This window comes from Oncorhynchus kisutch, linkage group LG11 (assembly GCF_002021735.2).
Source record: "Oncorhynchus kisutch isolate 150728-3 linkage group LG11, Okis_V2, whole genome shotgun sequence".
NCBI classification, from domain to species: Eukaryota; Metazoa; Chordata; class Actinopteri; order Salmoniformes; family Salmonidae; genus Oncorhynchus; species Oncorhynchus kisutch.
Window position 1 is genome coordinate 74,546,097 of NC_034184.2, and position 14,847 is coordinate 74,560,943.

General features: G+C 45.2%; 1 protein-coding gene across 1 annotated transcript in view; it reads left to right on the plus strand.

The window, feature by feature from the left end:
- Nucleotides 1–14,847, plus strand: part of LOC109900144 (phospholipid-transporting ATPase IB) — a 98,801-nt gene that overhangs the window by 73,295 nt on the left and 10,659 nt on the right. The window contains exons 28-32 of the mRNA XM_031835023.1: nt 765–843; nt 4,458–4,519; nt 5,315–5,371; nt 9,747–9,854; nt 13,522–13,610. Of these exons, the coding sequence (XP_031690883.1) occupies nt 765–843; nt 4,458–4,519; nt 5,315–5,371; nt 9,747–9,854; nt 13,522–13,610 (395 nt within the window). The remainder of the gene's footprint in view (nt 1–764; nt 844–4,457; nt 4,520–5,314; nt 5,372–9,746; nt 9,855–13,521; nt 13,611–14,847) is intronic.

The window sequence follows — 14,847 nt, forward strand, 5'->3', positions numbered from 1 at the left end:
CATCGGTGTGGAAGAACTTGACTGTCCTGCACAAAGCCCTGACCTCAACCCCATCAAACACCTTTAGGATGAATCTGAACGCCAGGCCTAACATCTGTGCCAAACCTCACTAATGCTCTTGTGGCTGAATGGAAGCAAGGCCCGTCGCAATGTTCCAACATCTAGTGGAAAGACTTCCCAGAAGAGGGGAGGCTGTTATAGCAGCAAAGGGGGGAGAAACTTCATATTAATGCCCATGACTTTGGAATGAGATGTTCGAGCAAGTGTCCACATACTTTTGGTCATGTAGTTTATGATTGTCATGTTTATGTTCTCCCATAGCTCAGTGTTTGATGGGTCATGTCTGGGGCTTGTGTCCATGTCTCTGGGATGGATGTGTGATGCCTGGTGTTTGTTTTGGAATCCTGCAGGTAAACAAGGTGGCAGGGAGACTGGGCCATCCACATGGCAACTCTAATGAGAATAAGGAAATCATTAATTTAGGAATAGAAAGTGTGTGTGTGCGCGCAGGTGTAGGGCAGTTGGTTAGTAGCGATGGTGAATACATAGTGGTAGTTGTATTACTGAACACTGTTTTTCTGTGGGCTCTGAGTGTTTTGGCTTTGGTTTTTACTGACACTACTACTGCCCTCTCGCTCTTTCATTCTCTCTCTTTCATTCTCTCTCTCTCTTTCATTCTCTCTCCATCCATCGCTCTCTTTCATTCTCTTGTTCTCGCTCTTTCATTCTCTCTCTCTCTCTCTCTCTCTCCATCCCTCTCTCAGGTGTTTTGGGGTCACTGTATAAATGCTCTGATCCATTCCATTATTCTCTTCTGGTTTCCACTCAAAGTTCTAGAACATGGTAAGTAGTGGTCCCTACACCCACTGCTAGAGACACTCACTCACACACGTGCACTCTGCTAGAGACACTCACTCACACACGTGCACTCTGCTAGAGACACTCACTCACACGTGCACTCTGCTAGAGACACTCACTCACACGTGCACTCTGCTAGACATATTTACTCGCACACGTGCACTCTGCTAGAGACACTCACTCACACGTGCACTCTGCTAGAGACACTCACTCACACGTGCACTCTGCTAGAGACACTCACTCACACGTGCACTCTGCTAGACATATTTACTCGCACACGTGCACTCTGCTAGAGACACTCACTCACACGTGCATTCTGCTAGAGACACTCACTCACACGTGCACTCTGCTAGAGACACTCACTCACACGTGCACTCTGCTAGAGACACTCACTCACACGTGCACTCTGCTAGAGACACTCACTCACACGTGCACTCTGCTAGACATATTTACTCGCACACGTGCACTCTGCTAGAGACACTCACTCACACGTGCACTCTGCTAGAGACACTCACTCACACGTGCACTCTGCTCGACATATTCACTCACACCTGTGCACTATTCATCTTAAAGCAACTGTACATTCAGTAATTAAGTGTATGTACAGTTGAAGTCGGAAGTTTACATACACTTAGGTTGGAGTCATTGAAACTTGTTTTTCAACCACTCCACAAATTTCTTGATAACAAAGTATAGTTTTGGCATAGTCATGGATTTAGAAGCTTCTGATAGGCTAATTGACATAATTTGAGTCAATTGGAGGTGTACCTGTGGATGTATTTCAAGGCCTACCTTCAAACTCAGTGCCTCTTTGCTTGACATCATGGGAAAAACAAAAGAAATCAGCCAAGACCTCACAAAAAAATTGTATACCGTAAAAAGTCTGGTTCATCCTTGGGAGCAATTTCCAAACGCCTGAAGGTTCTAGAAGAAAAAGAAACGCACACCTATTAAGGTGAGGTGCTGGCTAGCGGAGTAGAAAACTTGAAAATAAAAGAGAGCTGCACACTCTAGGTGCTCAGATGCAAAAATGTAATTACCAACGTTTCTACAGCCAAGCCGTCATCAGGGTATAATCACAAACACTGCAGAATTACTCGTTTATATAGTGTCAAAAGACACAGGTGTCTGTAATCATGGCCAAGAGTGGCCTAATATCATTGGTTAATTCTCAATTATTAAAATGGCATTCAAAGAACAGCATACAATCAACAAATGGATAGCATACGATCATAGATTCATTTTAGGCTACACAAGGTGACCTTGATAATTTATTGTTAAAACGAGAGGCTGCCTGGATCTTTAACTTAAAGACCCTTGTTCCCTTCGGTCTCAACGTAGACTTTGATCTGAAGCCATTCTTGTGATTATTGTGACTTTGCCATTGTAATTGTTTGATGCCAATATAACACAGAGACGAAATCGAGTGGCCTGCCTCCAAGAAGTGGGCCGCAACTGGGTAAGTAAAGTTTTTACACCTAATGGTGCTACGATGCTCTGAGATACGTACTTTTAATTCACGCTTTGTTTTACCCACATCATTTTTTTACCACAAAGACAAGTTATAAGATAAATAACTGCCTTAGTGGAGCATGTAATAACACCTTTGATTGGGATCGATTTCCCTGTTTGTGGGTGTTTGAAGGATCTACATTTATAAGTGCCATTGCATTGAGCACAGCCATTACATTTGTAATTTCCATCCAGTAGGGGCGCAAATAGACGTTGTTAAGGAATATACGCCCGAAGGTACCACTTTGATCTGTACAAACAATAGTAAGCAAGTATAAACACCATGGGACCACGCAGCCGTCATAACGCTCAGGAAGGAGACACACTCTATCTCCTAGAGATGAAGGTACTTTGGTGCGAAAAGTGCAAATCAATCCCAGAACAACAGCATAGGACTTTGTGAAGATGCTGGAGGAAACCGGTACAAAAGTATCTATATCCACAGTAAAACGAATGAGTAAAATGAGTCCTATATCGACATAACCTGAAAGGCCGCTCAGCAAGGAAGAAGCCACTGCTCCAAAACCGCCATAAAAAAGCCAGACTACGGTTAGCAACTGCACATGGAGACAAAGATCATACTTTTTAGAAAAATGTCCTCTGGTCTGATGAAAAAAAAATTGAACTTTTTGCCAATAATGACTATCGTTATGTTTGGAGGAAAAGTGGGAGGCTTGCAAGCCAAAGAACACCATCCCAACCGTGAAGCATGGGGGTGGCAGCATCATGTTGTGGGGGTGCTTTGCTGCAGGAAGGACTGGTGCACTTCACAAAATAGATGGCATCATGAGGTAGAAAAATGATGTGGATATATTAAAGCAACATCTCAAGACATCAGTCAGGAAGTTAAAGCTTGGTTGCAAATGGATCTTCCAAATGGACAATTACCCCATGCATATTTCCAAAGTTGTGGCAAAATGGTTTAAGTTCTTCATTTATGTCCAAATAGCTTCTTTTGTTAGGGCGTTTGGTAAACAAATCCAAACACGCGTGCCGGTCCAGCCAAATGTCGGACGAAAAGTTCGAAAAGTTCCGTTACAGCCCGTAGAAACTTGTCAAAGTATAAGTATAGAGTATAGAATCAATCTTTAGGATGTTTTTATCATAAATCTTCAGTTATGTTCCAACCAGAGAATTCCTGTGTCTGTAGAAAAGCAATGGAACGAGAGCTAACTCTCTCGTGACGCATCACGAGCCTGTGGCACTCTGCCAGACACCTGGCTCAAGCCACCCTTCATAGTAGAAGCCTCAAACAAAGTTTTAAAGACTGTTGACATCTAGTGGAAGCCTTAGGAAGTGCAATATGACCCAATTTACACTGTATATTGGAATGGCAAAGAGTTGCAAAACTACAAACCTCAGATTTCCCACTTCCTGGTTGGATTTTTCTCAGTTTTTCGCCTGCCATATGAGTTCTGTTATACTCACAGACATCATTCAAACAGTTTTAGAAACTTCAGAGTGTTTTCTATCCAATTATACTAATGATATGCATATATTAGCATCTGGGACAGAGTAGCAGGCTGTTTACTCTGGGCACGTTATTCATCCAAGCTACTCAATACTGCCCCCCTGTCACCAAGAAGTTAAGGACAGCAAAGTCAAGGTATTGGAGTGGCCAAGTTATTGGAGTGTGGGCAGAACTGAAAATGCGTGTGCGAGCAAGGAGGCCTACAAACCTGACTGTTACACCAGCTGTCAGGAGGAATGGACCAAAATTCACTCAATGTATTGTGGGAAGCTTGTGGAAGGCTACCCGAAACATTTGACCCAAGTTAAACAATTTAAAGGCAATGCTACCAAATATTAATTGAGTGTATGTAAACTTCTGACCCACTGGGAATGTGATGAAAGAAATAAAAGCTGAAATAAATCATTTTCTCTACTATTATTCTGACATTTCACATTCTTAAAATAAATTGGTGATCCTAACTGACCTAAAGACAGGGCATTTTTACTAGGATTAAATGTCAGGAATTGTGAAACTGAGTTTAAATGTATTTGGCTAAGGTGTATGTAAACTTCCGACTTCAACTGTAAATCTTGTAGTAAATGTTTCACTGTGTGTGCGTATGTGTTCTCCCCAGACAGTCCTTTCAACAACGGTCATGGTACTGACTACCTGTTTGTGGGGAACATTGTGTACACGGTAAGCACATCCCCTCTACAGCCCCTCACAGTGTGTCTCGTCTGTGTTGGTGCTCATACTCTGAACAAAAACATTGACTCATCCCTAATTACAGAAGTAATGAAGTGTACTCATAGGTCTACAGTGTCCTCAGCAATCGCTCCATTCATCTACAGTGTCCTCTCTATCACTCTGTTCCTTAAATTCAGCACGGTGTGTGTCTGTTGCTTATTTGTTAGTGAGTGTTTAGATGGCTGAGAGCAGCGGTTATACTTTGAGTGGTTTAACAGGTATTGTTTACAGTATCATTATGGATATTTATCATCTCTGGTGTCGTTTGTGAATTAACCCCACCTCTCTTTCTCCCTCATTCTCTCTTTCTCCCCCTCATTCTCTCTCCCGCATTCTCTCTTTCTCCCCTCCCCCTATTTTCTCTCTTCCCCTCCTATTTTCTCTCCCCCCCACCCTCATTTTCTCTCTCTCCCTCCCTCATTTTCTCTCTCTCCCTCCCTCATTTTCTCTCTCTCCCTCCCTCATTTTCTCTCTCTCCCTCCCTCATTTTCTCTCTCTCCCTCCCTCATTTTCTCTCTCTTCCTCCCTCATTTTCTCTCTCCCCCTCCCTCATTTTCTCTCCCCCTCCCTCATTTTCTCTCTCTCCCTCCCTCATTTTCTCTCTCTCCCTCCCTCATTTTCTTTCTCCCTCTCCATCCATTCTCTCTCACTCCCCCTCCCTCATTCTCTCTCTCTCTTCTCCTGCCTCATTCTCTCTCTTTCTCTCCCCTTCTCCCCCTCTCCCTTTCTCTCTTCTCTCTGCAGTATGTGGTAGTAACAGTGTGTTTGAAAGCTGGTATGGAAACCACTGCCTGGACCAGGGTACAGTCTGTTTTACCGTAACAATTTCCTCTCCAACACACACTCCCACTGCACTACTCCTATAGACTGCTTAGATGTACCGTGGTGACATACAGAACCACTCAAACGTTTGGACACACCTACTCATTCAAGGTGAAGCTGGTTGAGAGGATGCCAAGTGTGCAAAGCGGTCAAGGCAAAGGGTGGCTACTTTGAAGAATCTAAAACATTTAACACCTTTTTTGGTTCCTGCTGATTCGTGTGTTTTCATAGTTTTCATATCTTCACTATTATTATACAATGTAGAAAATAGTTTTTAAAAACTTTTAAAAACTTGAATCTGTAGGTGTGTCCAAACTTTTGACTGGTACTGTACAGTCATGGCCACAAGTTTTGAGAATGACACAAATATTAATTTTCACAAAGTCTGCTGCCTCAGTTTGTATAATGGCAATTTGCATATACTCCAGCATGTTATGAAGAGTGATCAGATGAATTACAATTAATTGCAAAGTCCCTATTTGCCATGTAAATAAACTGAATCCCAAAAAAGCATTTCAGCCCTGCCACAAAAGGACCAGCTGACATCATGTCAGTGATTCTCTCATTAACACAGGTGTGAGTGTTGGCGAGGACAAGGCTGGAGATCACTCTGTCATGCTGATTGAGTTTGAATAACAGACTGGAAGCTTCAGAAGGAGGGTGGTGCTTGGAATCATTGTTCTTTCTCTGTCAACCATGGTTACTTTCAAGGAAACATGTGCCCTCATCATTGCTTTGCACAAAAAGGGCTTCACAGGCAAGGATATTGCTGCCAGTAAGATTGCACCTAAATTAACCATTTATCGGATCATCAAGAACTTCAAGGAGAGCGGTTCAATTGTTGTGAAGAAGGCTTCAGGGCGCCCAAGAAAGTCCAGCAAGCGCCAGGACTGTCTCCTAAAGTTGATTCAGCTGCGGGATTGGGGCACCACCAGTACAGAGCTTGCTCAGAAATGGCAGCAGGCAGGTGTGAGTGCATCTGCACGCACAGTGAGGTGAAGACTTTTGGAGGATGGCCTGGTGTCAAGAAGGGCAGCAAAGAAGCCACTTCTCTCCAGGAAAAACATCAGAATAGTACCAACAAATCCTCAGAGAGCAACTTCTCCCAACCATCCAGGAACAGTTTGGTGATGAACAATGCCTTTTCCAGCATGATGGAGCACCTTGCCATGAGGCAAAAGTGATAACTAAGTGGCTCGGGGAACAAAACATCGATATTTTGGGTCCATGGCCAGGAAACTCCCCAGACCTTAATCCCATTGAGAACTTGTGGTCAATCTTCAAGAGGCGGGTGGACAAACAAAAACCCACAAATTCTGACAAACTCCAAGCATTGATTATGCAAGAATGGGCTGCCATCAGTCAGGATGTGGCCCAGAAGTTAATTGACAGCATGCCAGGTCGGATTGCTGAGGTCTTGAAAAAGAAGGGTCAACACTGCAAATATTGACTCTTTGCATCAACTTCATGTAATTGTCAATAAAAGCCTTTGACTCTTATGAAATGCTTGTAATTATACTTCAGTATTCCATAGTAATATCTGACAAAAATATCTAAAGACACTGAAGCAGCAAACTTTGTGAAAATTAATATTTGTGTCATTCTCAAAACTTTTGTCCACGACTGTACATAGAAGGTAGCCTGCAGATGGAAGGTAGCCTGCAGATGGAAGGTAGCCTGCAGATGGAAGGTAGCCTGCAGATGGAAGGTAGCCTGCAGATGGAAGGTAGCCTGCAGATGGAAGGTAGCCTGCAGATGGAAGGTAGCCTGCAGATGGAAGGTAGCCTGCAGATGGAAGGTAGCCTGCAGATGGAAGGTAGCCTGCAGATGGAAGGTAGTCTGCAGATGGAGGGTAGCCTACAGATGGATGGCAGTCTACAGATTGACAGCTGGCAGTGTGGGGTATACTCTAGTTTAGAGAGACAGCACCCCGTATATACTGTACATACACACACAGTCCTTTCCATGTGTTACAGCCATCTCAGCTCATTCCTACTGCGGTGAGGGGGGGTAGAGGTGGGTTGACACCCCCCGTCCATTCTGCTGTCCACCCCCCCACTTTTACTTTTACTTCACTACATTCCTAAAGAAAATGATGTATTTTTTACTCCATACATTTTACCTGACACCCAAAAGTACTCGTTACATTTTGAATAGTTAGCAGGAAAGGAAAGTGGTCCAATTCACACACTTATCAAGAGAACATCCCTGGTCCTCCCTGCTGCCTCTGATCTGGCGGACTCACTAAACACAAATGCATCTTTTGTAAATGATGTCTGAGTGTTGGAGTGTGACCCTGGCTTTCCATACATTTTAAAAACAAGAAAATGATGCCGTCTGCTTTGCCTAATAGAAGGAGTTTGAAATGATTTATACTTTTACTTTTGATACTTTAGTATATTTTAGCAATTACATTTACTTTGATACTTAAGTATATTTAGAACCAAATACTTTTAGACTTTTACTTGAGTAACTTTCTATTAAGGTATCTATACTTTTACTCAAGTATGACAAGTAAGTCCCCAATACGTTGTCCACCACTGCCCCGTACAGAGGGGGAGGACGGGAGAGCCACAGAGAGGAGGGGCAAAACTCGGGGACAAGGTTGTCTATATGCAGTATGTACAGTAACTACAGTGCCTTGCGAAAGTATTCGGCCCCCTTGAACTTTGCGATCTTTTGCCACATTTCAGGCTTCAAACATAAAGATATAAAACTGTATTTTTTTGTGAAGAATCAACAACAAGTGGGACACAATCATGAAGTGGAACGACATTTATTGGATATTTCAAACTTTTTTAACAAATCAAAAACTGAAATTGGGCGTGCAAAATTATTCAGCCCCCTTAAGTTAATACTTTGTAGCGCCACCTTTTGCTGCGATTACAGCTGTAAGTCGCTTGGGGTATGTCTCTATCAGTTTTGCACATCGAGAGACTGACATTTTTTCCCATTCCTCCTTGCAAAACAGCTCGAGCTCAGTGAGGTTGGATGGAGAGCATTTGTGAACAGCAGTTTTCAGTTCTTTCCACAGATTCTGGATTGGATTCAGGTCTGGACTTTGACTTGGCCATTCTAACACCTGGATATGTTTATTTTTGAACCATTCCATTGTAGATTTTGCTTTATGTTTTGAATCATTGTCCTGTTGGAAGACAAATCTCCGTCCCAGTCTCAGGTCTTTTGCAGACTCCATCAGGTTTTCTTCCAGAATGGTCCTGTATTTGGCTCCATCCATCTTCCCATCAATTTTAACTATCTTCCCTGTCTCTGCTGAAGAAAAGCAGGCCCAAACCATGATGCTGCCACCACCATGTTTGACAGTGGGGATAGTGTGTTCAGGGTGATGAGCTGTGTTGCTTTTATGCCAAACATAACGTTTTGCATTGTTGCCAAAAAGTTCAATTTTGGTTTCATCTGACCAGAGCACCTTCTTCCACATGTTTGGTGTCTCTCCCAGGTGGCTTGTGGCAAACTTTAAACGACACTTTTTATGGATATCTTTAAGAAATGGCTTTCTTCTTGCCACTCTTCCATAAAGGCCAGATTTGTGCAATATACGACTGATTGTTGTCCTATAGACAGAGTCTCCCACCTCAGCTGTAGATCTCTGCAGTTCATCCAGAGTGATGATGGGCCTCTTGGCTGCATCTCTGATCAGTCTTCTCCTTGTATGAGCTGAAAGTTTAGAGGGACGGCCAGGTCTTGGTAGATTTGCAGTGGTCTGATACTCCCATTTCAATATTATCGCTTGCACAGTGCTCCTTGGGATGTTTAAAGCTTGGGAAATCTTTTTGTATCCAAATCCGGCTTTAAACTTCTTCACAACAGTATTTCGGACCTGCCTGCTGTGTTCCTTGTTCTTCATGATGCTCTCTGCGCTTTTAACGGACCTCTGAGACTATCACAGTGCAGGTGCATTTATACGGAGACTTGATTACACACAGGTGGATTGTATTTATCATCATTAGTCATTTAGGTCAACATTGGATCATTCAGAGATCCTCACTGAACTTCTGGAGAGAGTTTGCTGCACTGAAAGTAAAGGGGCTGAATAATTTTGCACGCCCAATTTTTCAGTTTTTGATTTGTTAAAAAAGTTTGAAATATCCAATAAATGTCGTTCCACGTCATGATTGTGTCCCACTTGTTGTTGATTCTTCACAAAAAAATACAGTTTTATATCTTTATGTTTGAAGCCTGAAATGTGGCAAAAGGTTGCAAAGTTCAAGGGGGCCGAATACTTTCGCAAGGCACTGTAACTATGTGACCTCACTTCCTCTATTTTATTCCCTTCCTTTCTTCTTCTTCTCCCTCCCTCCCATCTCTCTCTACCCCTCTCTTCTCCCTATAGTTCTCCCACCTGGCGGTGTGGGGCAGTATGATTCTCTGGGTGCTCTTCTTCACGGTCTACTCTGCTTTCTGGCCGTCCATCCCCATCGCTCCTGACATGCAAGGCCAGGCAAGTCTCCTCCTCCTCATGGTTCAAATGGTCTCTTCTGTTCAACGAAGCCATGTCCACGGTGCCCTGTTGACTTGAAAAGCTGATGTACCCGGTAGAGGTGTGCGGTCAGCCCCAATAACCCCGCCTCAGACCATGCTGTAAATATGTCATAATAGTTTGGAAACAGCTCCATGGACCTGTTCTATATGGATTTAGTGCTTTCCACCTCCCAGCTTTCCCCAAACGTGTCAGTCATTTTGGTAATGGGATGGTGGGGGGTAATAACCCTTCATTACGCCTGGCGCCAGGGCGGCTGGCCTTCTGGGTGTTCCATATCAGCACTACTGGAGCCCCAGGGAGATTCATACCCTGCCAGCCCGCTCTGCAGGCCCTCTGCACCTGCTGCGCCGTCACCCGAGCCCCAGGCTTTTACGGCCTGCCCTGGAGGTGTTGACTCTACAGTGGGTGGGATTGGCTATGCAGGGCTGGTGGAGGACCGGTGGGTGGGTGTCTATGGGGTACCCCCTGATTGAGTGTTTTTAGGGGGCTAGTGTGTTGGTGCGGGGGTACCCCACTGGGAGGGGGAGAGAGGGGGAAGTCTCAGCCCCCTTCAGACCATTAATTCAATTTGTGTCAGAAATGAGGAACATGAATAACCCTGCAGCTGCTCAGTCCAACTGGGGAACTGAGAAATACATACACCCCTCCCTCACCCCACCTCTCTCCCCCGTCACAACCCCTCCCTCACCCCACCTCTCTCCCCCGTCACAATCCCTCCCTCACCCCACCTCTCTCCCCCGTCACAACCCCTCCCTCACCCCACCTCTCTCCCCCGTCACAACCCCACCTCTCTCCCCCGTCACAACCCCTTCCTCACCCCACCTCTCTCCCCCTCCCTCACCCCACCTCTCTCCCCCGTCGCAATCCCTCCCTCACCCCACCTCTCTCCCCCGTCGCAACCCCTCCCTCACCCCACCTCTCTCCCCTGTCGCAACCCCTCCCTCACCCCACCTCTCTCCCCCGTCGCAATCCCTCCCTCACCCCACCTCTCTCCCCCGTCGCAATCTCTCCCTCACCCCACCTCTCTCCCCCGTCGCAACCCCTCCCTCACCCCACCTCTCTCCCCCGTCGCAACCCCTCCCTCACCCCACCTCTCTCCCCCGTCGCAACCCCTCCCTCACCCCACCTCTCTCACCCCACCTCTCTCACCCCACCTCTCTCCCCCTCCCTCACCCCACCTCTCTCACCCCACCTCTCTCCCCCTCCCTCACCCCACCTCTGGAGGTGTTAGTCGGAGACTGACAGTCTGTCCGGTTGTCTGTGGGTGTGTGTCAGACAGGGAATGTGTGTGTAGTCTGAGCGTCTCTGGGTGTGTTTCCAGCTGTCACAGGGAATGTTTCATAATGGTTTTCCAATTCAGTCCGGAGAATCTTCCTGGGAATGCCAGCTGTGTCTGGCCCAAACTATCTATCTCTGAACTACAGCCTCATAACAGCTACTAAGGATGTAGCTAGTTAGCCAGTACAACGTAGACTACAGCACAGTGTCCAGTTGTATTAATGCAGTATAGTAGAGAGATGGGCTTTGTTGCCAGGGCATTTTCAGCTAACTGTTACTGGTATTCAGCATATGGTGGCAGAAATGGATACCATGTAGAAAGACTAGAGGGGGGGGGGGGGGGCCTCAAGGTGGACAACAGGCAGAGATGAATAAAGAAACAGACGCTTCAAGAGAGAGAAAAATAAATACAGGTGGAGAGAAAGGAAGATGTAGCTGATTGAGAGAGCGGCAGAGAGACAGAAGTTGAGTGGATGATTAACCCCTAGAGTCAGGGTTAGAGGTCAGAGGTCAACGCGACTGACTGCAGCTGGATGACAGAGGGAGGAGACCCTAGTAGTTACTCAATGAAGAGTATCTGTGTAACTTGTTGCTGGAATGTTGTGTTATGTTGATATGGTGTGTATGTTATGTTGATATGGTGTGTATGTTATGTTGATATGGTGTGTATGTTATGTTGATATGGTGTGTATGTTATGTTGATATGGTGTGTATGTTATGTTGATATGGTGTGTATGTTATGTTGATATGGTGTGTATGTTATGTTGATATGGTGTGTGTGTTATGTTGATATGGTGTGTGTGTTATGTTGATGTGGTGTGTGTGTGTGTACGTGTGTGTGTGTTATGTTGACATTGTGTTATGTTTACGTGTGTGTGTGTATGTGTGTTGACGTTTGTGTGTGTGTGTGTTGACGTTTGTGTGTGTGTTGACGTTTGTGTGTGTGTTGACGTTTGTGTTTGTGTGTCTTGACGTTTGTGTGTGTGTGTTGACGTTTGTGTGTGTGTGTCTTAACGTTTGTGTGTGTGTGTGTCTTGACGTTTGTGTTTGTGTGTCTTGACGTTTGTGTGTGTGTGTTGACGTTTGTGTGTGTGTGTCTTGACGTTTGTGTGTGTGTGTGTCTTGACGTTTGTGTGTGTGTGTGTCTTGACGTTTGTGTGTGTGTGTGTCTTGACGTTTGTGTGTGTGTGCATCTTGACGTTTGTGTGTGTGTGTCTTGACGTTTGTGTGTGTGTGTCTTGACGTTTGTGTGTGTGTGTCTTGACATTTGTGTGTGTGTGTCTTGACGTTTGTGTGTGTGTGTCTTGACGTTTGTGTGTGTGTGTCTTGACGTTTGTGTGTGTGTGTCTTGACGTTTGTGTGTGTGTGTCTTGACGTTTGTGTGTGTGTGTGTGTGTCTTGACGTTTGTGTGTGTGTGTGTGTGTCTTGACGTTTGTGTGTGTGTGTGTGTGTGTGTCTTGACGTTTGTGTGTGTGTGTTGACGTTTGTGTGTGTGTGCGTGTTGACGTTTGTGTGTGTGTGCGTCTTGACGTTTGTGTGTGTGTGCATCTTGACGTTTGTGTGTGTGTGCATCTTGACGTTTGTGTGTGTGTGCATCTTGACGTTTGTGTGTGTGTGCATCTTGACGTTTGTGTGTGTGTGTCTTGACGTTTGTGTGTGTGTGTCTTGACGTTTGTGTGTGTGTGTCTTGACGTTTGTGTGTGTGTGTGTGTCTTGACGTTTGTGTGTGTGTGTGTGTGTGTGTCTTGACGTTTGTGTGTGTGTGTGTGTGTGTGTCTTGACGTTTGTGTGTGTGTGTGTGTGTCTTGACGTTTGTGTGTGTGTGTGTGTGTGTGTGTGTGTTGACGTTTGTGTGTGTGTGTGTGTTGACGTTTGTGTGTGTGTGTGTGTTGACGTTTGTGTGTGTGTGTGTGTGTTGACGTGTGTGTGTGTTTGTTGACGTTTGTGTGTGTGTGTGTGTGTGTTGACCCTCTGTGTGTGTTGACGTTGTGTGTGTGTGTTGACGTGTGTGTGTGTTGACGTGTGTGTGTGTGTTGACCGTGTGTGTGTGTGTGTGCATTATGTTGACGTGTGTGTGTTATGTTGACGTGTGTGTGTTATGTTGACGGTGTGTGTGTGTGTTATGTTGACGGTGTGTGTGTGTGTTATTTTGACGGTGTGTGTGTGTGTGATGTTGACGGTGTGTGTGATGTTGACGGTGTGTGTGTGTGTGTGATGTTGATGGTGTGTGTGATGTTGATGGTGTGTGTGATGTTGACGGTGTGTGTGTTTGTTGACGGTGTGTGTGTGTGTGTGTGTTTATGTTGATGGTGTGTGTGATGTTGATGTTGTGTGTGTTTGTTGCAGGCTGACAGGGTGATGCACTGCTGGCACTTCTGGCTGGGGCTGGTCCTGGTGCCAGCAGCCTGTCTGCTCAAAGACTTTGCCTGGAACGCGTGAGTAACACACTCACACTGCATATGTACGATCAAAATCAATACCTACATGCATATGAACAGATAAAGTGCATTCGGAAAGTATTCAGTCCACTTGACTTTTTCATCATTTTGTTACGTTACAGCCTTATTCTAAAATGGATTAAATAAATCTAATTCCTCATCAATCGACAGACGATACCCCATAACGACAAAGTGAAAACACGTTTTTAGACATTTCTGCACATTTATTAAAAATTAAAAACAGAAATACCTTATTTACATAATTATTCAACCCCTTTGCTATGAGACTCGAAATTGAGCTCAGATATATCCTGTTTCCATTGATCATCCTTGAGATGTTTCTACAACTTGATTTGACTACACCTGTGGTAAATTCAATTGATTGGACATGATTTGGAAAGTGTGTGCACACCTGTCTATATATGGTCTCACAGTTGACAGTGCACATCAGAGCAAAAACCAAGCCATGAGGTCGAAGGAATTGTCCGTAGAGCTCTGAGACCGGATTGTGTCGAGGCACAGATCTGGGGAAGGGTTCCAAAATATTTGTAAAGCACTGAAGGTCCCCAAGAACACAGTGGCCTCCATCATTTTTAAATGGAACAAGTTTTGAACCACCGGGACTATTCCTAGAGCTGGCTGCCCTGCCAAACTGAGCAATCAGGGGAGAAGGGCCTTGGTCAGGGAGGTCCAGAGTTCCTCTGTGGAGATGGAGAACCTTCCAGAAGGACAACCATCTCTGCGGCATTCCACCAATCAGGTCTTTATGGTAGAGTGTCCAGGCGGAAGCCACTCCTCAGTAAAAGGCACATGACAGCCCGCTTGGAGTTTGCCAAAAGGCACCTAAAGGATTCTCAGACCATGAGAAACAAGCTACACTGGTCTGATGAAACCAAGATTGAACTCTTTGGCCTGAATGCCAAGTGTCACGTCTGGAGGAAACCTGGCACCATCCCTAAGGTGAAGCATGGTGGTGGCAGCATCATGTTGTGGGGATGTTTTTCAGTGGCAGGGACTGGGAGACTAGTCAGGATCGAGGGAAAGAACGGAGCAATGTCCAAAGAGATCCTTGATGAAAGCCTGCTCCAGAGCGCTCAGGACCTCAGACTGGGGCAAAGGTTCACCTTCCAACAGGACAACAACCCAGATCCAGGACTTGAACCCAATCTAACATCTCTGGAGAGGCCATAAAATAGCTGTGCAGCGATGCTCCCCATCCAACCTGACAGAGCTT